This window comes from Vanellus vanellus (genome assembly GCF_965231255.1).
Source record: "Vanellus vanellus genome assembly, chromosome: 27".
NCBI lineage: Eukaryota > Metazoa > Chordata > Aves > Charadriiformes > Charadriidae > Vanellus > Vanellus vanellus.
The window spans coordinates 3,408,438-3,431,568 of record NC_138932.1 but is presented as its reverse complement, the minus strand read 5'-3'; the positions used below and the strand labels follow the sequence as shown (position 1 = coordinate 3,431,568).

Sequence of the window (23,131 nt, the reverse complement as noted above, 5' to 3'; positions counted from 1 at the left end):
CATCCTGCTCCCAGCATCCTGCTCCCAGCATCCCCGTGCCCGGTGCAGGACCGCTCCTCTACCTGCTGCTTCTTTCCCAGGTTCTTACTTACCGGTTTCCTTTAACGTTTTACCGGCCCTGGTAAGGAAAGCTGATGTCTGGATGCTTGAATGATCCCCAGGGACACCCGTCCTCGTCCCTGTGCTCTGCTCAGCTCTGGAGGACCGACTAACTCCAGGTTAAATAGAGAGGGGGCGACTCCTCCGCCGTCCTTGGGCTTGGCTCATTAATTCTTGTGCAAAGCGTTGGCTCGTTTTGGGGCGCACACCAACTGGCGGCTGCTGGGGCTGGAAGGAGGGGAACCCCCAGCAGCTGGCCCGGAACCAGTGACCACCAGCAAGAGCCGGCTCTCCCCGTGCTCAGGGGCTGAGCTCCAGCTGCCTGCTAGGACCCCGGAGCCTGAGCTGCCGCTGCCGTGCCGCACCGGGGCTACCGCTTTGGCACGGATGCGTTCCGAGTCGTGATTCCCCGTAACGGCTGCTCAGCCGCAGCTCCGTGCTCCCCATCCCCCACTGGCCTGGCTAAGGGGCAAAATTCCCCCCCCCAAACCCCCCTCCCGGCTCCTCTGCCGGCAGCAAACCCCGTGAGAACCCCCTCCCCCGTGCTGGGAACGGCAACGAGAAGCGGCTTTGAGAGGATTTGGTGGGGCTGCCCAGCGCCTCCCGTGCCACCCGCTCCGCGCCGAGGCGTTGCCCTTCCCCTGGGTCTCACTTTTCCTGCTCAGCAGGAAGCTCTTATCAGCCCGTGGTGATAGGGATGAGCTCCAGCAGCCTCCGCACTGTTTTTCCTCCGGGGCCCCGAGCCAGCTGTGGGGCCGCGAGCCAGCTGTGGGGCTGTGGCCGGTTGGGGGGGGGGGGGGGGAAGGCAGAGCCGGACCCTGAACTGGGGAGGGAAAGGGTGTAACGGGGCACCCCGGGGTGTCTGGCAGGAGATGGGGAGGCAGCTGCTAACCGTGGGGCAGCAAGGGCTGACCTATTAGCCTCTCCCCCAAATTGGGGCTTATTAGCCTGGGTGTAGCACCCGGCTGACACGTTAGTCACATCTTAGGGGTGGGAGACCCACGGGGCAGAGGGACAGGGACAGGAGCTTCCTTCCGGGGCTGCCCGGTTGCCCCATGAGTCGTAACCGGGGGCTGCGTGGCCCCGTCTGCCCCGTCCCCGGTGGCAGCTAGCCCGGGTGCCCCGTGGCTCGGCCCCACGTGGCTCGGCCCAGCGCGGCAGGCGGAGGCAGGGAGCCGTGGCGGGGCAGCGCTGGAGGGTAGGAGGAACTTCGATGCGTTGAATTGCCCCACAGCTGCATCTGATATGCCAGAAAAGGAGAAAATTAGTCATGGAGTGCTACTCCACCCGGAGAGGGAGAGCTAACGGAGCGGTTTAACCCTGTGGAGGGGAACTCTGAGCTCCGGATTTCGATGCTCCGGGGCCGGCGGAGCGGCGGTTGGGAGCTGGCTGTCCTCTCTCCCCTGGGCCACCCCTGCGGAGAGATGCCAAGGGCGTCCCCGCGGCGCTGGGTGCCTGCACGCCTGTCCGTGGTCAGCGGGCGCATCCCGGGCGATGTGACCGATGTGACCGGGGTCAGGCGGTGTCTGTGTGCCCGGGTGAGCCCCGACTCTTTGGACTGGGTGGACCGCTCTCGGAAGAGCGGGGAGCGCTCCCGGTGAAGTTTGTCCGTAGGCACGGAGGAGCGGAGCTCTGCTCCCGGCACGGCCGGCATCGGGGCAGCGCGTTCCCCGCTGTGGGTCTGGCTCGACAGCGCAGTTCCCGCTGGGGCACTTGCCAGCCTGCCGCCGCCGCCGCTTCTGCCTTCCGTGGGGCGCGCTGAGCTGGGGCGAGCGGTGCAAAAGGCTCGGGCAAGGCACGGTGGTGGCCCCGGGTGGAACTGGGGGTGATGGGCAGCGGTAAACCACCCAAGGTGCTGTTAGAGCTCATCAGCGGCACAGCCGTACAGCGCCGTGAGGCTGCCCGTGGGCTCTGCTGTGCTTCCAGGGATTCATCCAGACCCTGCCCGAGAAAAGAAAGAAATCGGGGCTTCCTTCGGCGGGTTCTCGGAGCTGCCCCGTGCTGCATCGCCCAGTGCCGCTGGGGCCTTTCGCATAGCCAGAGCTGCCAGCACCATGTCCCCGTCTCCCCTCTCGGGGGGCTGACGCCCTTGCACGGCAGCGGGAGGCGAGGGGGACCTGGCGTTCCCCAGCTCCGGCTCTTTGGCGAGGAGACGTCCTGATGGTCCGGGTCCAAGACCAGCGGGAGGGGAGCGAGGAGGAGCTGTGGGGGTGGGAGAGGGTGTGCTGCGGAGGGAGGTCTCCAAGTGGTTCGCCGTAAAGGCGAGGTGGGGAGGCTGAGAGCTGCCTTCGGAGGAGGAGGAAGGCTGGCGGCAGCGCAGGTCCGGGAGCAGCCGGGGCGGAGGCGGGTGGGCTTGCGGGTGGGTTCCTGGCAGGGATGAACCCACCTTGCCTTCCTGCCAGGCGAGGGTCTTTGCTGGGGTTGGGGGGAGGACAGGGTGTGCGGCAGGAGCTCCCTGGCAGCCGAAGCAGGAGCGAGGGCAGAGGAGACGGCGCTGATCCAGCCGGGGAGCACAGCCTGCCCCTCCGCCCCGTCCCGTGCCCGCGCCTGCCTCGGCTGAGGGTGCCCCCGCTCGCAGGCTCCGCTCCCCGGGACCTGCCGGAGCTGGGGCCATGGGGGCTGGCGGCGTCCTGGGATGGCTCCTGCTGCTGATGGCAGCGCCTCGGGCCGCAGGTGAGCACGGGGACGTGGCGGGGGTGGCAGTGGCTTGGGTGCCGGGGTGCCCTGGGACAGGGTCAGGAGCCGGAGGCAGCGCCGGAGTCGGGGTGCGCGGGGAGGGGACGGGGCGCGGGGGCGGAGGCAGCCCCCCGTGCGGGCAGGAGAGCTCTGGCGGGGACGTGTCCCCAACCCGGTGGCTGCCCCCATCCTGCCCACCCCCCACCCTGCCCCTACCCGCAGGCGCCCGGCCCTGTAGCCCCAAGTACTTCGGCCGTGACGCCATGGTGTGCGTCTGCAACGCCACGTACTGCGACACGCTGGACCCCGTGGTCCTGCCGGCCCCGGGCACCTACGTCAAGTACGAGAGCAGCAAAGCCGGGAAGCGGCTGGAACGCAGCGAGGGGAGCTTCCAGCGCAGCCTGCACGCCCCAGGTACCCGCCGCGGCCGGGCGGGTGGTGGGTGCCACCGCGGGACCCCTGGGCACGGCGAGCTGAGCTGGGCTCTCCCCCGCAGGGCTGCTGCTGACGATCAACGTCTCCACGCTGTACCAGCACGTGAAGGGCTTCGGCGGGTCCCTCTCTGACGCCGCTGCCATCAACATCCTGGGGCTGTCGCAGCCTGCCCAGGACAACCTGCTGCGCTCCTACTTCTCTGAGAGCGGTGAGCGGTGCCGGCAGCGCGGGGTCCGTCGCGGGGTCCCGGAGGCGGCTGCCCCTCTCCCCGCTCCAGGGTGGCTCATCACCTGGGCACCTGCTCCGGCGCTGCCTGAGGCTTTTCCCGCTCCGCAGGGATCGAGTACAACCTCGTCCGCCTCCCCATGGCTTGCAGCGACTTCTCCGTGCGCCCCTACAGCTACGACGACGTCCCCCACGACTACGAGCTGAAGCACTTCAGGCTGGCAGAGGAGGACGTGAAGCTGAAGGTGGGAGGCTGAAGCTGCTGCCGTTGGCGCCTTATCCCCTCTCCTGCCGGAGCTCCTGCCTGGGCCGGGACCCCTGTGCCTGGGTGCTGCCGAGCCCCTCGCGAGGTGGCAGGATGCGTGGGGACAACCCACGGGAGCTGGCACCTCCTCCGGGGCACGTCCCGGCGCATCCCGGCTGGCGCTGGCAGGGTGCAGAGCCGGGGCAGCGTGCCATGGGGTGGTGCTCGCAGGCTGCCGTTTCCCACAGAGGTCGCCTGAGTGCTCCCCATCATCCTGCGCTGAGCCGTCTGGTTTTGGGGAGAAGGGGGGTGGGGGGTTGCGACCATAGCTGAGCCGGTCCCTCTGTCCCCTCCCGCAGATCCCCCTCCTGCACCGAGCCTCGGCCATGAGCCGGCGGCCGCTGTCGCTGTACGCCAGTCCCTGGACCTCCCCAGCCTGGATGAAGAGCAATGGGGACGTCCGTGGGAAGGGAACGCTGAAGGGACAAGCGGGGGACAAGTACCACAAGACCTGGGCCAACTACTTCGTCAAGTACTGTGCCCCGGAGCCGGGATGCTCAAGGACTGGGGGATGGGGTGGGCGGAGGGTGGGCAGAGGCGGTTGATGCTGAGCCCTCTTCCCCGTGCCAGGTTCCTGGACGAATATGCCAAACACAACGTGACCTTCTGGGCGGTGACAGCGCAGAACGAGCCCCTCGCAGCGCTCTTCACCCCCCCCCAGTTCCCCACTATCGCCTTCACCGCCGCCCAACAGCGGGATTTTGTTGTCCGTGACCTGGGCCCCGCGTTGACCCGCAGCCCCCACCGCACCCGGCTCATCATCCTGGACGACCAGCGCATCCACCTCCCGCACTGGGCCAAAGTGGTGAAGAGCAAAGCCCATCCCCCTGCCCGCCTCCTCCCCTCTGTAGCCCATCAAAGTATTTGGGATTTAGCTGAAAATTAAGCCAGCAGCCGCTCCCAGCCCTAGGCAGAGCGGGAGGCAAACCGGGTCTGCCGGACAGGGAGCCGGAGCCGGCTAATTCGGTAGCAACCGCCTCCGTGTGTACCAGGGACAGGAGGTGGCATCCGCGTCCCGCGGTCCTGCAGCGGAGGCGCTGCCGGCACCCCAGCTCCTTCTCCCGGCAGAGCCGCAAGCCGCTTCGGCGTGTTCCTTCGCGATGCCGAAAAGCTGGTGGTGGGAATTACCTTCAACTTAAAGGAAAGAAAAGAAAAGAAAACGTGCTCCGGCCCCTGCCTCGAGGGAGGCTGCAGCTGCAAGGGGAGGGCGCAGCGCGTCGTCCCCTCCTCGCCTCCGCCCGGCAGCACCCGGGGACCACGCAGGGCCGTGGGGTGGAGGGAGGACCGGGCAGCGACGGGAGCCGCCATGGGGGAGAGGAGCCCATCACGGGGCACGTCTCCCCCCGCCGCGTACCCATTGCTGCTCCCGGGTTCCCGCTTGGGGCGGTGGCAGGAGGTGACAAGACGGGAGGCAGGCGGCGCTGGGGGACGTGGAGGCTGTGTGTCCGTCCCCACGGGGCTCGGGGCAGCGGTGGCCTTTGGTGAGAGGCGTCTTCTCTGCTCTCCCCCCCTCCTCCCCCAGGTTCTGGGCAATGCCACTGCTGCCCGCTACGTGGCCGGCATGGGGGTTCACTGGTACCTGGACAGCATCGTCCCGGCCGGTTGCAGCCTGGAGGCCACCCACAAGCTCTTCCCCGACCATTTTCTCCTCTACACGGAGGCCTGCAGCGGCTTCCTCACCCTCCGGTTCGCCGTGTCCCTGGGCTGCTGGGATCGAGGGGAACGCTACAGCCACAGCATCCTGACGGTACGGCCCCCTCCCCCCCCGCCCCCCCCTCCGGGCACTGCCCGCCCGGGGCTGGGGACCCGGTTTAGCCCCGCTCCCCACCTGCCCAGGTCCTGAACCACTTTGTGGCCGGTTGGACCGACTGGAACCTTGCCCTGGACCTGGAAGGGGGCCCCAACTGGGTCAAGAACTACGTGGACAGCCCCGTCATCGTGGACACCAGCAAGGACGTCTTCTACAAGCAGCCCATGTTCTACCACTTGGGCCACTTCAGGTGGGTCGGGGCCGGCGAGGCTGAGGCGCTGCTGCCAGCCCGAGATTGGGGCTACGATCCCTCTTCCCGCTCCTCTCCCCGCAGTAAGTTCATCCCCGAGGGCTCCCGGCGCGTGGGGCTGCACAGCAGCCGCCGGTGCCTCGTCTGTCAGCTGGAACACGTGGCCCTCCTACGTCCCGACGGGGCCCTCGTCCTGGTGGTCCTCAACAGGTCAGCGGGGCAGCCCGGGCAGGGGGACGCTCGGCCCCGGCTGCGCTGTTCAACCCCTCTCGCCCCCCCCCCCGCCAGGTTGGGCTGGGACGTGCCGTTCGGGATCCAGGACCCCGCCGTTGGTTTCATCCATACTGCGGCTCCGGCCAACTCCATCCAGACCTACCTGTGGCGCTGGAAGTGACGGGCAGGGCTGGGCGAGGGACGGCACCGTGTGGCCGGGGGGGCTCCGGGGGCTCAGCTCTTCCCCTGCCCTTTCCAGCATCCTTCAATGGTGGAAAGCGGGAGGTGACCCGCCGCTGGGGGTGCAGGACGGACCGGGGGTCCTGCCCCCGCACAAGGGGCTGCGTGTGCTCCCAGTGCTGGGGTCCCACTACGGCTGCTGCCGCCGGCGCTTCCCAGTTCCCCCCCAGTCCTCCCCCGGCATCCCCCACCCCCCCGAAAGCTCCTGGACCACTCTTCCACACGTGGCTCCCTTAAAACCTTCGCGTGTGTCTCGGGCGCCAAGTAAAGCCCTGACGCGCTCCCTCCGGTATGCGCCGTCCCCGTCAGTGTTTCCTCTACGCTCTCGGAAATTGCTCGGTTTTCCTCGGAGAGGCGGCGAAGGGCAAGGGGTGCCCCGGAGGGCTCCGTCCCCGTGGCCCGCGGGTGGCTGCTTTGTTTATCGCTGCAGCTGGAGACTCAGCCGCTCGCCAGCTCTTGATTCGTTTCATATGTGCTGTTGGTTTTCCCCAGCCTACTAATTTTATTTTTTATTTTATTTTATTTTTTATTTTTTATTTTATTTTATTTTTTATTTTATTTTTTATTTTATTTTTATCTTATTTTTATTTTTTTCTTTTATTTTTATTTTATTTTATTTTTTATTTTATTTTTTATTTTATTTTTTATTTTATTTTTTATTTTATTTTTTATTTTATATTTTTTATATTTTTTATTTTTTATTTTATTTTTTATTTTATTTTATTTTATTTTATTTTATTTTTTATTTTATTTTATTTTATTTTTTATTTTATTTTTATTTTATTTTATATTTTATTTTATTTTTTATTTTATTTTATTTTTTATTTTATTTTTTATTTTATTTTTTATTTTATTTTTATTTTATTTTTTATTTTATTTTTATTTTATTTTATTTTATTTTTTATTTTATTTTATTTCTATTTTATTTTATTTTTTATTTTATATTATTTTATATTATTTTATTTTATTTTTATTTTATTTTATTTTATTTTTTATTTTATATTTTTTATATTTTTTATTTTTTATTTTATTTTTTATTTTATTTTATTTTATTTTATTTTATTTTTTATTTTATTTTATTTTATTTTTTATTTTATTTTTATTTTATTTTATATTTTATTTTATTTTTTATTTTATTTTATTTTTTATTTTATTTTTTATTTTATTTTTTATTTTATTTTTATTTTATTTTTTATTTTATTTTTATTTTATTTTATTTTATTTTTTATTTTATTTTATTTCTATTTTATTTTATTTTTTATTTTATATTATTTTATATTATTTTATTTTATTTTTATTTTATTTTATTTTATTTTTTATTTTATTTTATATTGTTTTATTTTATATTATTTTATTTTATATTTTATTTTATTTTATATTATTCTATTTTATATTATTTTATTTTATATTATTTTATATTATTTTATTTTATTTTATATTATTTTATATTATTTTATATTATTTTATATTATTTTATATTATTTTATATTATTTTATTTTATTTTATTTTATTTTATATTATTTTATTTTATTTTCTTATTTTTTTTCATCAAAATGTCCCGTTGCGCCGAGGCGGCCGCGGTAGAAAAAAGCGGAGTAAATCCTACGGCTGTCCCCATCCGCCGAACCTCGCGGGCAAATTAGCTTGGTGCCATCTCTCCCACAGCTCGCGCCGATGGCCGCGTCCGGCCGCGCTCGGGCTGCTGTGGCCTCCGGACAGACTCCCCTCTATTCCTTCGAGCTGGCAGCTCGCAATCACCCGGCCGTCCTGTTTGCTCTCTTTAAAATACCGGTTCCAGTATGTGCTTGCTCCGGCCTTTGGGAACGTTACCAGCATCTTTGAAGTCCTGGAATGAGAAAGCCAGAGCGCTCCTTGGCAAACTCCCCTCCTGCGTGAGCTGCGGAGTTGCTGACATTGGGGAAAAAAGAAGGGGAAAAAAAAAAAAAAAAAAAAAAAAAAAACCAAGCAAAAAAAAAAAACCCCACACACAGAAAAAAAAAAAACCAACCAAACCACCCAAAAAAAAAAAAAAAAAAGAGGTTTAACAGCTGTTCGCTTGGAGCGCGGCGTGAAGGCAGCACCGGGGCCCCGTCTCAGCCCTATTCACGGAGCGCGTCCGCCCGTCCCGCGCCGTTCTCGGCGCTCCCGGGCAGCGCTGGCCCCGGCGGCGGCAGCAGCCGGTGCTTCCCGAGGGGCCGCGAAGCTCTGCCCCAGATGTCCGGCGCCGCTCAGGGACCACATGTGCGGGGGAAACGCGCGGCGAGGGGCCGGAGGGATCGTCTGTGTGTGTGTGTGTGTGTGTGTGTGTGTGTGTGTGTGTGTGTGTGTGTGTGTCCCGCCGTGGGTCACCGCCGGACACAGCCTGTGCTGGGGGTGGGTGTTGGGGGGTCTTCGCTCCGGCTGTAGCGGGAGGAGGGGTCCCTGGGTGAGGGGCTGCCTCCCCGGCCCCCCACACCGGTGGCATCGGGGGGGGGCTGAGCAGATGCGCGCCCCCCCCCCCTTCCCCAATCCACTTTTCCCATGCCCCCTCTCCTGTTTCTCCCGATGGGCAGGTGCCTGCAATTAGGAAGGATCCCAAATTAGAAGGTGCGGAGCCCGGACTTGTTTTGCAGATGATAAACCCGCCGGCAGCCCCGCTCCACCCTGCCCGGCCACGGGCGTGGGGTGAGGAGGGGGGGGACCCCACAGCCCCACGCACCCCACTGCGCCCATCGCCCTTTCAGCCGGGGGAGGGGGCACCGCCGTCCCCCGCCACGGCTACTGCTCCTGGGGTTGCCCGCGACTCCGGCAGCGCGTCTGCCCCCCGCGCACGGGAGAGATGGTGGTGCAGCCGCAAGCGGGGCACGGGGGGGGCGGCAAAAGGCGAGCGGCTGCTGGGGGTGGGTGGGGGGGGGGGTCACAGCCACCCCTACCCCTTCCCCCGGGGGGTGTCGTGGGGGGACAGGGCTGCTCTCGTGGGGCTCTGTGAAAGGGGAGCGCTGCGCTGGGCGCAGGCGGCTGCGGCGGAGGGAGGGGTGGGGGGTCTTATCTAGGGCGATGGAGGCACTTGGGGGGCCGGTGAGCATCCCGCCCCACCAAGCTTCCCTCCGGCCACCGGGACAGGTTTCAGGAGTGCTTTGCAAATGCCGCGGCGAGTGTCGAAAGCTCGCAGGGGAGCGAGGTTGCAAAATCATCCCCGGGCACCTCTTCAAATGTTCAAGAGTGCCATGAGCTGTCCTCTCCCGGACTCACCTTTCCTGCTCTGCCAGACGCCGTCACCTCCTACCGCGCACAGCCCGAAAAGCAGTTCCCGCCGCCCCGCGCCCAAGCAGAGACGCGGCGAGAGGGTTTTCCGGCAGCGGGTGAGTACGTTGGGTCCGGAGTGGCTTCGTCAGCCGGTGGGAATGGGGATGGCCGTGACCATGCTGAAGCCATACCCAACGGCGCTTGGGCATCGCTCCCGGTCAGGGAATGGGAGGCAATGGGTGCGGGACAGGTCCCCGTCCCGCAGAGTCTCGAGGTGCTGGTGCGCCGTGTCGTGTCCCCTTCCCCCCCCTCGCCTCCCCCTGCCCGTGGGGCAGCAGCCTGGCACCGGGGTGCCGAGGCACGGAGGTGGCTCTTCCCGTGCCCTCGTCAAGAAGCTTCTATGCCTGGCGTCACGGGAAGGACGGGGCAGGGTGGGAGAACCCGCCGGGAAACGCCGGGACCCCTCTGCGCCGGGGAGTGAAGCCCCAAACCCCCCCCCTGGCCGGGCGAGCCCCGGCTGCCACGCTGGTGGGGTTGGGAGCATGGAACTGTTCGTTCCCGACGGCGGCTCGGGAGGCACTGGGCACGCGTGGAGCGACACGGCACGGCACGGCACGGCGCGGCTGTGGGATGAGCAAAGAGAGAGAAGGCGTGGGAGGACGGTGATGGGAGTGAACCGAGGTGCCGGGTACAGCCGGCGTGGGCGGTTGGGAACGCCAGGACGGTGGGCGCGGGGCAGGACGACGGGGCTCAGCCCTGGCACTGGGGGTGCTGGTGCTCCCCGCGGCTCCCGGGCACGGGGGGGATGCTGGGGCTGTCCCTGCCCTGGGTCTCCGTCCCCATGCGGGGCCGGGATAGGGCGAGAGGAGCTGGTTGCTGACACTCGCCACCCTGCTCCCAGCCCCGGTGGTTGCCATCAGCGTCGGTCCGAGCCGTGCCGCAGCGGAGGCGCCATGGGACCTGGGTGCGCCGGCGTCCTGGGCTGGCTCCTGCTGGTGCAGGCAGCGTTGCGGGCAGCAGGTAAGAGCTGGCGCCGTGTCCCCGCTGCGGAGGGCAGCGGTTTGGGGCGGCACAGCCGTGGGTTGGGCGTCCGTGGTGGGTGAGCCGGGCTACTGCCGCAACCCTCTGTGCCTGCCTGGTCTCTCCTCCCGCCGCAGGCGGCCGTCCCTGCGATGCCAAAGATTTCGGTCACGGCTCGCTGGTGTGCGCCTGCAGCGCCGCGTACTGCGACACGCTGGACCCCGTGGTCCTGCCGGCCCCGGGCACCTACGTCAAGTACGAGAGCAGCAAAGCCGGGAAGAGGCTGGAACGCAGCGAGGGGAGCTTCCAGCGCAACGCCGAGACCCCAGGTACCCGCCGGGGCCGGGCGCCTGCCTGCGGAGCGGAGAACAGTCTGTCCCTGCGCGGTGGCTGTGATGAGCTTTGTCCCCCGCAGATTTCCATCTCACCCTGGACACGGCGCAGCGGTACCAGAAGGTGAAGGGCTTTGGTGGTTCTGTCACAGATTCGGCTGCCATCAACATCCAGTCCCTGTCCAAGGATGCCCAGAACCACCTACTCCGCTCCTATTTCTCCGAGGAAGGTGAGCCCCCCCGGGGCAGGGCGACGCTGCTGGGTGGTGTGGCCGGTCTGTCCAGCCCCCCCCTGCTCGGGGTCTGGCTGCTGGGGGCTTGTGCTGGAGGACTGGGAGGCTCCTGGAAGCAGTCCCCCCCCCCTCTCCCCGAATACACCCCAGGGATGCCCATCGTCACCGCCCGCCCTGTCCCCAGGCATCGAGTACAACCTCGTGCGCGTCCCCATGGCCAGCACTGACTTCTCCGTCCGTCTGTACACCTACGCCGACGCTGAGGGCGACTTTGAGCTGAAGCACTTCAACCTGACGGAGGAGGACACGCGGATGAAGGTGAGTCCCGCAGGGTGACCCCGAAACACCGGGACGGGAAGGGCCGGGACGGACGGGCTGAGGAAGGGGAGCACCTTCCTTCCCGCTGACGGGGAGGGAGAGGACTCATCCTGACGCCTGCGACGCTGACGCTGGGGCAGACCCAGAGCGCTCCCTGCCATCCCGCTTCTCCCCAGATCCCCATCCTCCAGGCAGCCCAAGCAGTGGCCAAGCGGCCACTGTCACTCTACGCCAGCCCCTGGACCTCCCCGGTCTGGATGAAGACGAACGGCGCCATGACAGGGAGGGGGACGCTGAAAGGCAGCCCCGGGGACAAGTACCACCGGGCTTGGGCCAAATACTTCATCCGGTGAGGGGCCGCGGGAGCGCGGTGGGAGCCGGGGTGGCCGTGCCTGGGGCTGGGGCTGGTGCTGCCGCGACGGGGCCATTCACCATCCCTTCCCCCCGGCCCCGCGCCCCCCAGGTTCCTGGATGAGTACGCCAAGCACAACCTGACCTTCTGGGCGGTGACGGCGGGGAACGAGCCCACGGCCGGCGAGATTGTCTTCTACCCCTTCCAGTGCCTGGGCTTCTCCCCCGAGCACCAGCGGGACTTCATCGCGCAGGACCTGGGCCCCGCGCTGGCCAACAGCTCCCACCGCGATGTCCGCCTCATCATCCTGGATGACCAGAGGGTGATGCTGCCTTACTGGGCCGAGGTGGTGAGTCCCCACGGTGGCTCTCCTGGCCCCACAGCGGCTCTCCTGGCCCCACAGCAGCTCTCCTGGCCCCACGGTGGCTCTCCTGGCCCCATCATGGCTCTCCTGGCCCCACAGCGGCTCTCCTGGCCCCACAGCAGCTCTCCTGGCCCCATGGCGGCTCTCCTGGCCCCATGGCGGCTCTCCTGGCCCCACAGTAGCTCTCCTGGCCCCACAGTAGCTCTCCTGGCCCCACAGCGGCTCTCCTGGCCCCACGGTAGCTCTCCTGGCCCCACAGCGGCTCTCCTGGCCCCACAGCAGCTCTCCTGGCCCCACAGTGGCTCTCCTGGCCCCACGGCGGCTCTCCTGGCCCCACAGCAGCTCTCCTGGCCCCACAGCGGCTCTCCTGGCCCCACGGTGGCTCTCCTGGCCCCACGGTGGCTCTCCTGGCCCCACGGCGGCTCTCCTGGCCTCATGACAGCTCTCCTGGCCCCACGGCGGCTCTCCTGGCCCCATGGTGGCTCCCCTGGCCTCACGACGGCTCCCCTGGCCCCATGGCGGCTCTCCTGGCCCCACAGCAGCTCTCCTGGCCCCACAGCGGCTCTCCTGGCCCCACGGCGGCTCTCCTGGCCCCACGGCGGCTCTCCTGGCCCCACAGCAGCTCTCCTGGCCCCAAGGCGGCTCTCCTGGCCCCACGGCGGCTCTCCTGGCCCCATGGCGGCTCTCCTGGCCCCACAGCGGCTCTCCTGGCCCCACGGTGGCTCTCCTGGCCCCATCATGGCTCTCCTGGCCCCACAGCGGCTCTCCTGGCCCCACAGCAGCTCTCCTGGCCCCACAGCGGCTCTCCTGGCCCCACGGTGGCTCTCCTGGCCCCACAGCGGCTCTCCTGGCCCCACAGCTGCTCTCCTGGCCCCACGGCGGCTCTCCTGGCCCCACGGCGGCTCTCCTGGCCCCATGGCGGCTCCCCTGGCCCCACGGCGGCTCTCCTGGCCCCATGGCGGCTCCCCTGGCCCCACGGTGGCTCCCCTGGCCCCACGGTAGCTCTCCTGGCCCCACAGCAGCTCTCCTGGCCCCACGGCAGCTCTCCTGGCCCCACGGTGGCTCTCCTGGCCCCACAGCGGCTCTCCTGGCCCCACGGCGGCTCTCCTGGCCCCACGGCAGCTCTCCTGGCCTCACGATGCCTCTCCTGGCCCCACGGCGGCCCTCCCAGCCCTAGGCACTGGTGACTCCTTTCTCCTGCCAGGTTCTCAAAGATCCTGTGGCCGCCAGCTACATCAGCGGCATCGGCATCCACTGGTACCTGGACTTCCTGGCGCCTATTGACCTCACGCTCTCCATCACCCATCACCTCTTCCCAGACTATTTCCTCCTCTCCACGGAGGCCTCCGCCGGCTCCTACTTCTGGGAGCCGCGGGTGGTGCTGGGCGGCTGGGACCGTGGGACCAAGTACAGCCACAGCATCCTGACGGTAAGGCTTGGCGGGGACCGCTGATGCGCCGGCCACCCCCTGCGCCACCCCACGGCTCAGCGCCATCACCTGCCCCGCAGAACCTCAACAACTACGTGACGGGCTGGACCGACTGGAATCTGGCCCTGGACCTGGAAGGGGGCCCCAACTGGAGCAAGAACTACGTGGACAGCCCCGTCATCGTGGACAGCAGCAAGGACGTCTTCTACAAGCAGCCCATGTTCTACCACTTGGGCCACTTCAGGTGGGTCGGGGCTGGGGGTGGCCGGCAAGCGGCTGCCGGGTCCGGCCACCATCCCGGGCGCTGTGCTCAGCCTCTGCTTCTTCCTGCAGCAAGTTCATCCCCGAGGGCTCGCAGCGCGTGGGGCTGGCTGTCTCCAAGAAGTGTCGCCGGTGCGACCTCGAGCACTCGGCTTTCCTGCGCCCCGACGGCGCCGTCGTCCTGGTGGTCCTGAACCGGTGAGTGGTTCAGCCCCGCGCCCCGGCTCGAAAGCCGGCTGCCCTCGCTCACCTGCATCCCTTCTCGCATCCCCGCAGCTCCCCCGCGGACGTGCCCTTCGGGATCTCCGACCCGCGGGTCGGCTTCATCCAGGCTGTGGCCCCCGGTGACTCCATCCAGACGTTCCTGTGGAAGCAGCCAGCTTAGCGCGGCGGCGGCTGGCGGTGCCGGCACCGGGAGCGCGGTGCCGGTGGAGGGGCTTGGGGCCGGAGCCGCTGCACGGGGTCGCCCCAGGGGACCTGTTTGATCCGAGGGCTGCAACGCCTGCTCTTTTCTAGATGGTTTCATAAAATAAACAGGTTTTCTACGACCTCGCCCGCGCCGCCGGTTCGGCGGGCAGAGCCGTGCCGGGAACCAGCTGAGCCCCATGGGGTGCCATCCTGCCCGGCTTCCTGAGGACACCCTACCGGGGACAGGCTCCGTGCTGCAGGGAGGTGGGGGGGGGGGGGGCTGTCGTCCCGGGGGGCGGCATCTCCCTTCTCTCTGCCCACTGCAGCATCCCCCCCCCTGGGCCGGTTGGCAGCAACCGGGACCCACGGCCGGGATTTGGCGCAGGGGTCCCGACGTCAGCGGCCCCGGTTTCTCCTCCCAGTTGGACCAGGCGGCCGCCTGCTGCGGTTCCTGCTGCCGGAGCAGCCGTCACCCCCCAACTCCCCCCCCCCCACCACCGCTAATGGGAACCGGGAGCGTTGGGCACATACTTCCCGAGTGACGTTATGGGGGAGCGGGCACAGGGGGGGGCTGCACTGACTCATCCCCCCCCTCCCCCAGTGGGGCCCCTCGAACTGGGCCAGCACTGGGGAGGCTCCGGCACAGCGGCGCAGCATCACGGCAAAACGCAGGGACCCCCGCGGCCATCACAGCCGTGTTGGGGGGGGGTGGGGGTGGCGTGTTTGGGGACGCCGGGCACAGCCAGCCCCCGGGGGTGCCGGGATGCCGGTGGTGGCAGCGGCCGGCGGCCGAACAAGCGAGGGCTGTGTGCCGCCCGGCAGGCGAGCCTGGCCAGACGCCGTTTTTCCATTGGCGCGCTCGTAAACCGGCAGCGACCAGAGGAAACCGCAGCGGCACCGGCCAACGCTGGGGCTGAGCCCCATACGGACTGGCCCAAAGGAGCAGCGCGGCGCTGCCGGGGCGCGCGGCGCTTGGGTGGCCGGTCCCGGCCCAGCTCCGCAGCCCACGCGACCCCGAATCCCGTGCTTTTACCGCGCCGACGTGCTTTCGGCTGTGCCAGCGGCGAGGAACTCCCCGTTGCTGGCAAGCGCGGAGGAATGCGAACAGAGCTGTCAGCGCCGGAGGGATTCCTCCTGCAGCCGCCGCGGCCGCCGGCCGCCCCGCTCGCCCCGCTGCGAGCTCGGGGTGTCCCTCCACTCGTCCCCTCCCGGGTTGGGGACGCATCCTGCCCAGGAGCCCGGGCCTCCCTCGCCACCGCGGCAGGCAGCTGGCTGGGGACCGTCCCCGGCCGCACCGTGGTTTTCGGGGAAGCCGGGCCGGCAGCGGCGTGGCGTCGGGGTTGACCGTTCCCCTACCGCCTGGCAGCCGGTGCGCGGGGACGCCGCGGGGTGGGGGGGAGATGGAGGGCTCAGCCCCACAGCTGCCGCGGAAAGGAGGGGGGATGCTGCCGAGACGCCCACACAGATGCTTTTAAGAACCTAAAAAACCCGCGGGTGTCCCCTTCGCCCCGTCCCCAGAGAGCCCCGAGGCCGAGGGCTGCGGTACTGGGGCAGAGCAAGAAAGGGAACGCGGCAGCGCCCCGGTGCCCACTGCAGCGCTCCCCAGGCTGCGCAACTGGGCAAACTGGGAAGGGCCCCCAACTTGCCGGGCGGATGAAATGGGCGCGCGCGGAGAGCGGGAGGTTTATTGGCGTGGCAGGCGCGCTGCCCGCCGAGAGGGCGGCCGATTCCTGGCGGGACGCAGAAGCGGAGCGCCCGCAGGGTGCGATGCTGCCGGGCTCCCCGCCTAAAACCAGTCAGTTCCAGGGAGTGGAGGAGGAAGGGTGGTGCAGCTCTTCCTCACTCCTCCTCCTCCTCTTCCTCTTCCGCCAGGGCGATGGGCTGCCGGCCGGCCGGCCCCACGCCGCCGCCGCCGCCGCGCTGGATGGAGACGATGCCGCTCAGGAAGGCGTAGCCCAGCATGGCCACCAGCCCCACCAGCACCGACAGCAGCTGGTTGCGCCGTTTGTGGGGGTCCTCCTCCGCCTCGCCGCCGTCGGCGCCCGCAGCCCGCGGGGCGGCGGGGGGGTCTCCTGGGGGAAACAGAGCGGGGACGTGAAGGGGGGACACAGGGGGACGGGGCCACCCCGAGCCCAGGGGGGGAGGTGGGGGGAGGGGACGCAGCGCACCTCCGTCCCAGGGGAAGTAGAGGCTGAGGATGGAGGTGCAGTAGTTGCACAGGTTCTGCAGCGACTTCAGGTGCTGCTGCAGTTTCCCGTTGGGCAGTTTCGCCTTCAGGAGCGGCGCCAGGCGGCTGAAGACGAAGGCGTCGAGGGAGGCCGGCCTGGGGCACAGAGAGCCGCCGCCGCGTCGCGGTCCCTCCCGCCATTCCCACCCAAAGCCACCCGGACCCCTCGGCCACCCCCTTCCCCTCCCCCCCACTGCGCCCCGGTGGATGATGAGCGCCTCCTCCTCCTCCTCCTCCTCCTCCTCCTCCAGAAGGCTCTCTCCTTCCAGCCCCGGAGGTGAGGACGGAGCGGGGAGCGGGATCATCCCATCCCGCAGCAGCTCTGATGGCTCCGCGGTGTCACGGGCAGCCCTGTCCCCCACCGGGGGAGGGGAGGGGGAGGGGAGGGGGAGGGGGGGGCTGCGGTTTCCCCGCAGACCGCGGGGGGCTCTCAGGGCCTCCCCTCGCGACCACCTACGAATCTCCGAAGAAAAATTTCTGGGAGCCGAGGCGCTGGGACAGGAGCGTCAGGCATTCCCGAGCATCCCGGTAGAGCTGGAGGAAGAGGAGGACAGAGGATTGTCACCCACCGGAGCCAACGCGACAAGCTGCCACCGGGGGCTACGGGGAGCGGGGCGGGGGCTCAGCCGGGGTGAAGCCCGAACCCTAATTAAGATTTTGGCCTCACGTGGGTCCCGCTGGGCACCCGCCGAGGACCCGCTGCGCCCGGACCGCATCCCTTCACCTCCTTCTCCAGCTTCTCCTCATCCTCCATGTAGCCGTCCCCCCACATGAGCTGCAGCCGCTCCCGGTGCCGCTTGTGCATGCAGTTGGGCAGGAAAAAGTTCAGGGGGAAGGGGACGGTCTCCGCGTACCACTTCCGCGTGTGCTCCACGTAGTTCTTTGCGTCCACCCAGAAGGTGTGGAGCTGCAGAGGAGAACAATCCATATCCCGGATGACGGCACGGCTGGAGCCGGCGCGACCTCTTCGGCACGGCGGGAGCGGCGAAGCCCGTGCCCGGCGTTGCTCACACCGGTGCCACGCGCCCGGTACGGGACATGGCCGCCCCGAAAACCGTTCCTCAAACCATCAGGGGTGAAGGACAGCCCATGAATTTGGCTGCCGCCACCCAGGACATCTCCGCTCTGGGATTTCGCCGCCCGTCGCCTTCTCCACCTCTCCTGGCGCGCGCCCGAGCCCACCGGCGTCGCTCCACTCCTGGGTGACGCCATCTCCCCCCGCGTCCCCCCCCCATCCCCTGAGATGGTTCCTCACCAGCACCGGCAGCAGTTTCTCCTCCAGCAGGGAGACGAAGGCCAGCGTGTCCGCCCCTTGCGCGGCCGAGAGGTCGTAGTCGGCGTTATACTGCTGCAGAACAACCGCCACGGGCGTGATCCGGCGGGAAAACGGCAAATCCCACCCGGAGCCTCTCGGCCGACCGCCGTAAAGCGTCCCCTCCATCCCAGGGCTGGGGGTGGGGGGTGGGGGGGGAACAGGGGGTGCCCCTCACCCCCTACCTGTTTCCTGAGGTGAGTTATGATCTGTTGCGTTTTGGAGATGGTGCCCTCGTCCCGCGTCTTCAGCGCCGGCAGGCGGCCTGCGGGCAGAGGGAGAGGGGGGGCTGCGGGGGGCGGCGGCGCCCCGCCGCGGGTGAGGGGCGCAGGGGGCGCGAGGCAAAGGGAGGGGCGCACGTGGTTGGGGGGGGGCGGCGCGGAAGGTGGGGCAGAGGGGCACAGGGGCACGAGGGGGGGGTGAGAGGGATGGGGCGGGGGCGATGGGGGGGACGTGATGGGGTGGGGGTGTGATGGGGTGGGGGTGCGATGGGGTGGGGGTGCGATGGGGTGAGCGGGGCGTGCGATGGGGGGGACGTGATGGGGTGGGGGTGCGATGGGGGGGACATGATGGGGTGGGGGTGTGATGGGGTGGGGGTGCGATGGGGTGGGGGTGCGATGGGGTGGGGGTGCGATGGGGTGAGCAGGGTGTGCGATGGGGGGGACATGATGGGGTGGGGGGTGCGACAGGGGGGGACGTGATGGGGTGGGGGTGCGACGGGGTGGGGGTGCGATGGGGGGGACGTGATGGGGTGGGGGTGCGACGGGGTGGGGGTGCAATGGGGGGGACGTGATGGGGTGGGGGTGCGACGGGGTGGGGGTGCGATGGGGGGGATGTGATGGGGTGGGGGTGTGACGGGGTGGGGGTGCAATGGGGTGGGGGTGCGATGGGGTGGGGGTGCGATGGGGTGAGCGGGGCGTGCGATGGGGGGGACGTGATGGGGTGGGGGGTGCGACAGGGGGGGACGTGATGGGGTGGGGGTGCGACGGGGTGGGGGTGCAATGGGGTGAGCGGGGCGTGCGATGGGGGGGGACGTGATGGGGTGGGGGTGCGATGGGGTGGGGGTGCGATGGGGGGGGATGTGATGGGGTGGGGGTGTGACGGGGTGGGGATGCAATGGGGTGAGTGGGGCGTGCAATGGGGGGGACATGATGGGGTGGGGGTGTGATGGGGTGGGGGTGCAACAGGGTGGGGGTGCGATGGGGGGGGACGTGATGGGGTGGGGGTGCGATGGGGGGGACGTGATGGGGTGGGGGTGCGATGGGGTGGAGGTGCAATGGGGTGAGCGGGGCGTGCGATGGGGGGGGACGTGATGGGGTGGGGGTGCGACAGGGTGGGGGTGCAATGGGGTGGGGGTGCGATGGGGGGGATGTGATGGGGTGGGGGTGCGATGGGGGGGACATGATGGGGTGGGGGTGCGATGGGGGGGTGCGATGGGGGGGGACGTGATGGGGTGGGGAGTGCGATGGGGTGGGGGTGCGATGGGGGGATGTGATGGGGTGGGGGTGCGATGGGGTGAGCGGGGCGTGCGATGGGGGGACGTGATGGGGTGGGGGGTGTGATGGGGTGGGGGTGCGATGGGGTGGGGGTGCGATGGGGGGATGTGATGGGGTGGGGGTGCGATGGGGTGGGGGTGCGATGGGGGGGATGTGATGGGGTGGGGGTGCGATGGGGTGGGGGTGCGATGGGGGGGACGTGATGGGGTGGGGGTGTGATGGGGTGGGGGTGCGATGGGGTGGGGGTGCGATGGGAGGGGACGTGATGGGGTGGGGGTGCGACAGGGTGGGGGTGCGATGGGGTGGGGGTGCGATGGGGGGGATGTGATGGGGTGGGGGTGTGACGGGGTGGGGGTGCAATGGGGTGGGGGTGCGATGGGGTGGGGGTGCGATGGGGTGAGCGGGGCGTGCGATGGGGGGGACGTGATGGGGTGGGGGGTGCGACAGGGGGGGACGTGATGGGGTGGGGGTGCGACGGGGTGGGGGTGCAATGTGGGGGACGTGATGGGGTGGGCGTGCGATGGGGTGGGGGTGCGATGGGGGGGACATGATGGGGTGGGGGTGCGATGGGGTGGGGGTGCAATGGGGTGAGCGGGGTGTGCGATGGGGGGGACGTGATGGGGTGGGGGTGCGATGGGGTGGGGGTGCGATGGGGGGGGATGTGATGGGGTGGGGGTGCGATGGGGGGGGGTGCGATGGGGGGGGATGTGATGGGGTGGGGGTGTGACGGGGTGGGGATGCAATGGGGTGAGTGGGGCGTGCAATGGGGGGGACATGATGGGGTGGGGGTGTGATGGGGTGGGGGTGCGATGGGGTGGGGGTGTGATGGGGTGGGGGTGCAACAGGGTGGGGGTGCGATGGGGGGGGACGTGATGAGGTGGGGGTGCGATGGGGTGGGGGTGCGATGGGGTGGGGGTGCAATGGGGTGGGGGTGCAACAGGGTGGGGGTGCGATGGGGGGGGACGTGATGGGGTGGGGGTGCGATGGGGGGGACGTGATGGGGTGGGGGTGCGATGGGGTGGAGGTGCAATGGGGTGAGCGGGGCGTGCGATGGGGGGGGACGTGATGGGGTGGGGGTGCGACAGGGTGGGGGTGCAATGGGGTGGGGGTGCGATGGGGGGGATGTGATGGGGTGGGGGTGCGATGGGGGGGGACATGATGGGGTGGGGGTGCGATGGGGGGGTGCGATGGGGGGGACGTGATGGGGTGGGGGTGCGATGGGGTGGGGGTGCGATGGGGGGATGTGATGGGGTGGGGGTGCGATGGGGTGAGCGGGGCGTGCGATGGGGGGGACGTGATGGGGTGGGGGGTGTGATGGGGTGGGGGTGCGATGGGGTGGGGGTGCGATGGGGGGGTGCAATGGGGCGGGGGGATGCGATGGGGTGGGGGGATGCAATGGGGCAGGGGGCGATGCGATGGGGCGGGGGGTGCAATGGGGCAGGGGGCGATGCGATGGGGCGGGGGGTGCAATGGGGCGGGTGATGCGATGGGGGGTGCGATGGGGTGGGGGATGCGATGGGGCGGGGGGTGTGATGGGGTGGGGGGATGCAATGGGGGGGTGCGATGGGGTGGGGGGTGCAAAGGGGTGGGGGATGCACTGGGGCGGGGGGATGCGATGGGGTGGGGGGGATGCGATGGGGGTTGCAATGGGGCGGGGGGATGCGATGGGGCGGGGGATGCGATGGGGCGGGGGGTGTGATGAGGCGGGGGGATGCAATGGGGCAGAGGGGATGCGACAGGGCGGGTGATGCGATGGGGGGTGCGATGGGGCAGGGGATGCAATGGGGCGGGGGGGATGCGATGGGGCGGGGGCCGCGGGCGGTGCCGGTGCGGAGGACTGGGTGGTCCCGTTTGCGGGCGCTGCCGGTGGCCCCGTCGGGGGCCCTTACCGGAGGGGCTCCTCCAGGGGTTGGTGACCCGGTGCACTTTCAGCGGCGCCCCCGTGAACCGGGCGTAGGTCTGCAAGAGAGCGGAGCGGCGGCGGGAGCGGGGGCTCGGCCGGGAGGGAGGGACGCACCGGCCCCGGTCCCGGTCCCGGTCCCGCCGCCGCCCCCGCCGCCGCCGCCGCTCACCAGCACGGCCAGGCAGTCGGGGTCCACCGAGGGCAGCCCCCAGCCCCCCGCCCAGCAGAACAGCTCCATGGGCGCCGCCATCTTCCCGCCCGCCCCGGAACCACACGCCTCGGCTCCGCCCGCCCCCACCGCGGGGCGGCACCGGAGGAGGCGGCGGCCCCGGCCCCGCTCCGTGCCCGGGAGCGGCGGAGCGGAGAGGAGCGGAGCGGAGGAGCGAAGGCACCGGGACGGGGGGTGGCTGCGCTCGCCGGGTCCCTGCGGCCGGGACCCGCGCTCCGTCCCGCACCGCATCGCTCCGCACCGCTTCCCGCTGTCCCGCATCGCCCCGCACCGCATTCCTCTGCCCCGCACTGCATCATCACCCCCCACCGCATCCCACTGCACCACATCTCCCCGCACTGCATCCCACTGCCCCACACTGCATCCCACTGTCCCACATCGCCCCACACCGCATCCCACTGTCCCGCACTGCATCACCCCCCACCGCATCCCACTGCCCCGCACTGCATCATCACCCCCCACCGCATCCCACTGCCCCACACTGCATCCCACTGCCCCGCATCGCCCCACACTGCATCCCACTGCCCCGCACTGCATCGCCCCCAACGCATCCCACTGCCCTGCATTGCCCCGCACCGCATCCCACTGCCCCACACTGCATCGCCCCCCACCGCATCCCACTGCCCCACACTGCATCACCCCCAACGCATCCCACTGCCCCGCATTGCCCCGCACCGCATTCCTCTGCCCCACACTGCATCCCACTGTCCCACATCGCCCCGCACCGCATCTCACTGCCCCGCACTGCATCGTCACCCCCCACCGCATCCCACTGCCCCGCATCGCCCCACACCGCATTCCTCTGCCCCACACTGCATCGTCACCCCCCACCGCATCCCACTGCACCACATCTCCCCGCACTGCATCCCACTGCCCCACACTGCATCCCACTGTCCCACATCGCCCCACACCGCATCCCACTGTCCCGCACTGCATCACCCCACACTGCATCCCACTGTCCCGCACTGCATCACCCCACACCGCATCCCACTGCCCCGCATCGCCCCACACCGCATCCCACTGCCCCGCACTGCATCACCCCACACTGCATCCCACTGTCCCGCACTGCATCCCACTGTCCCACATCGCCCCACACCGCATCCCACTGCCCCGCATCACCCCGCACCGCATACCAGTGCCCCACACCACATCACCCCACACCACATCCTACAACTTGGACCGCATCACCCCACATCACCCCGGACCACATCACCCCACACCGCATCCTGCCACTCAGACCACATCGCCCCACATCACCCCGCAGTGCATCCCGCTGTCCCGCATCACTCTGCACCACATCATCCCGCACTGTATCCTACTGCCCAGATCGCATTGCCCCACATCACCCCACACCGCATCACTCCACACCACATCCCACTGCCCCACACTGCATCACCCTGCACCGCATCTCGCTGCCCCACACCGCATCGCCCCACACCGCACCCCACTGCCCCACATCGCCCTGCACTGCATCACCCCGCATCGCATCACTCCGCACCGCATCCTGCTGCCCCACACTGCATCGCCGCACACCACATACCACCGCCCCACATCAGCCTGCACCACATTGCTCCGCACTGCATCCCACTGCCCCACACTGCATCCCCCCACACCGCATCCCACTGTCCCGCATCACTCTGCACCACATCATCCCGCACTGCATCCTACTGCCCAGATCGCATTGCCCCACATCACCCCACACCGCATCCCTTTGCCCCACACCATATCCCGCTGCTCCACATCGCCCTGCACCGCATCACCCCGCACTGCATCCCACTGCCCCGCACCGCATCACCCCGCACCACATCGCTCCGCACCGCATCCCGCTG

The 23,131-nt window shown here is 66.4% G+C and overlaps 2 protein-coding genes across 3 annotated transcripts; one reads left to right on the top strand and one right to left on the bottom strand.

Moving 5' to 3' along the window:
- Positions 1–2,939: 2,939 nt before the first annotated feature.
- On the top strand, positions 2,940–14,112 carry LOC309682100 (uncharacterized protein; the record flags this gene model as incomplete). The annotated part of the gene is made up of 18 exons (XM_082496119.1): positions 2,940–3,189; positions 3,272–3,418; positions 3,547–3,680; positions 4,039–4,211; positions 4,310–4,544; positions 5,262–5,486; positions 5,576–5,739; positions 5,824–6,129; positions 10,320–10,438; positions 10,576–10,767; positions 10,854–11,000; positions 11,188–11,321; positions 11,498–11,670; positions 11,785–12,022; positions 13,242–13,466; positions 13,547–13,710; positions 13,800–13,925; positions 14,004–14,112. The coding sequence occupies exons 1-18, from the start codon at positions 3,039–3,041 to the stop codon at positions 14,110–14,112; spliced, it is 3,162 nt and encodes a 1,053-aa protein (XP_082352245.1). The 5' UTR covers positions 2,940–3,038.
- A 1,692-nt stretch (positions 14,113–15,804) lies between these two features.
- Positions 15,805–21,397, bottom strand: MTX1 (metaxin 1). Of its 2 annotated transcripts, none has more exons than XM_082496130.1 (8): positions 21,243–21,397; positions 21,060–21,129; positions 17,860–17,939; positions 17,618–17,710; positions 17,087–17,269; positions 16,820–16,896; positions 16,304–16,458; positions 15,805–16,207 (listed from the first exon to the last, which is right to left on the bottom strand). In XM_082496130.1, exons 1-8 carry the CDS (start codon positions 21,321–21,323, stop codon positions 15,975–15,977), a joined length of 972 nt encoding a protein of 323 aa, XP_082352256.1. In that variant the 5' UTR covers positions 21,324–21,397; the 3' UTR covers positions 15,805–15,974. The 2 variants fall into 2 exon arrangements, with proteins under 2 accessions (XP_082352256.1, XP_082352257.1); XM_082496131.1 differs by having other exon boundaries at positions 17,030–17,269; positions 21,243–21,334.
- Positions 21,398–23,131: the final 1,734 nt, after the last annotated feature.

What these genes read in the sequence shown, in the direction of transcription:
- MTX1 (XM_082496131.1), bottom strand. Translation starts at nt 21,323, where the DNA reads ATGGCGGCGCCCATGGAGCTGTTCTGCTGGGCGGGGGGCTGGGGGCTG. An exon ending in TAACTCACCTCAGGAAACAG is followed by an intron (nt 17,711 to 17,859) that starts GTAGGGGGTGAG and finishes GTTGTTCTGCAG; the next exon opens with CAGTATAACGCCGACTACGA. An exon ending in AGAAACTGCTGCCGGTGCTG is followed by an intron (nt 17,270 to 17,617) that starts GTGAGGAACCAT and finishes TCTCCTCTGCAG; the next exon opens with CTCCACACCTTCTGGGTGGA.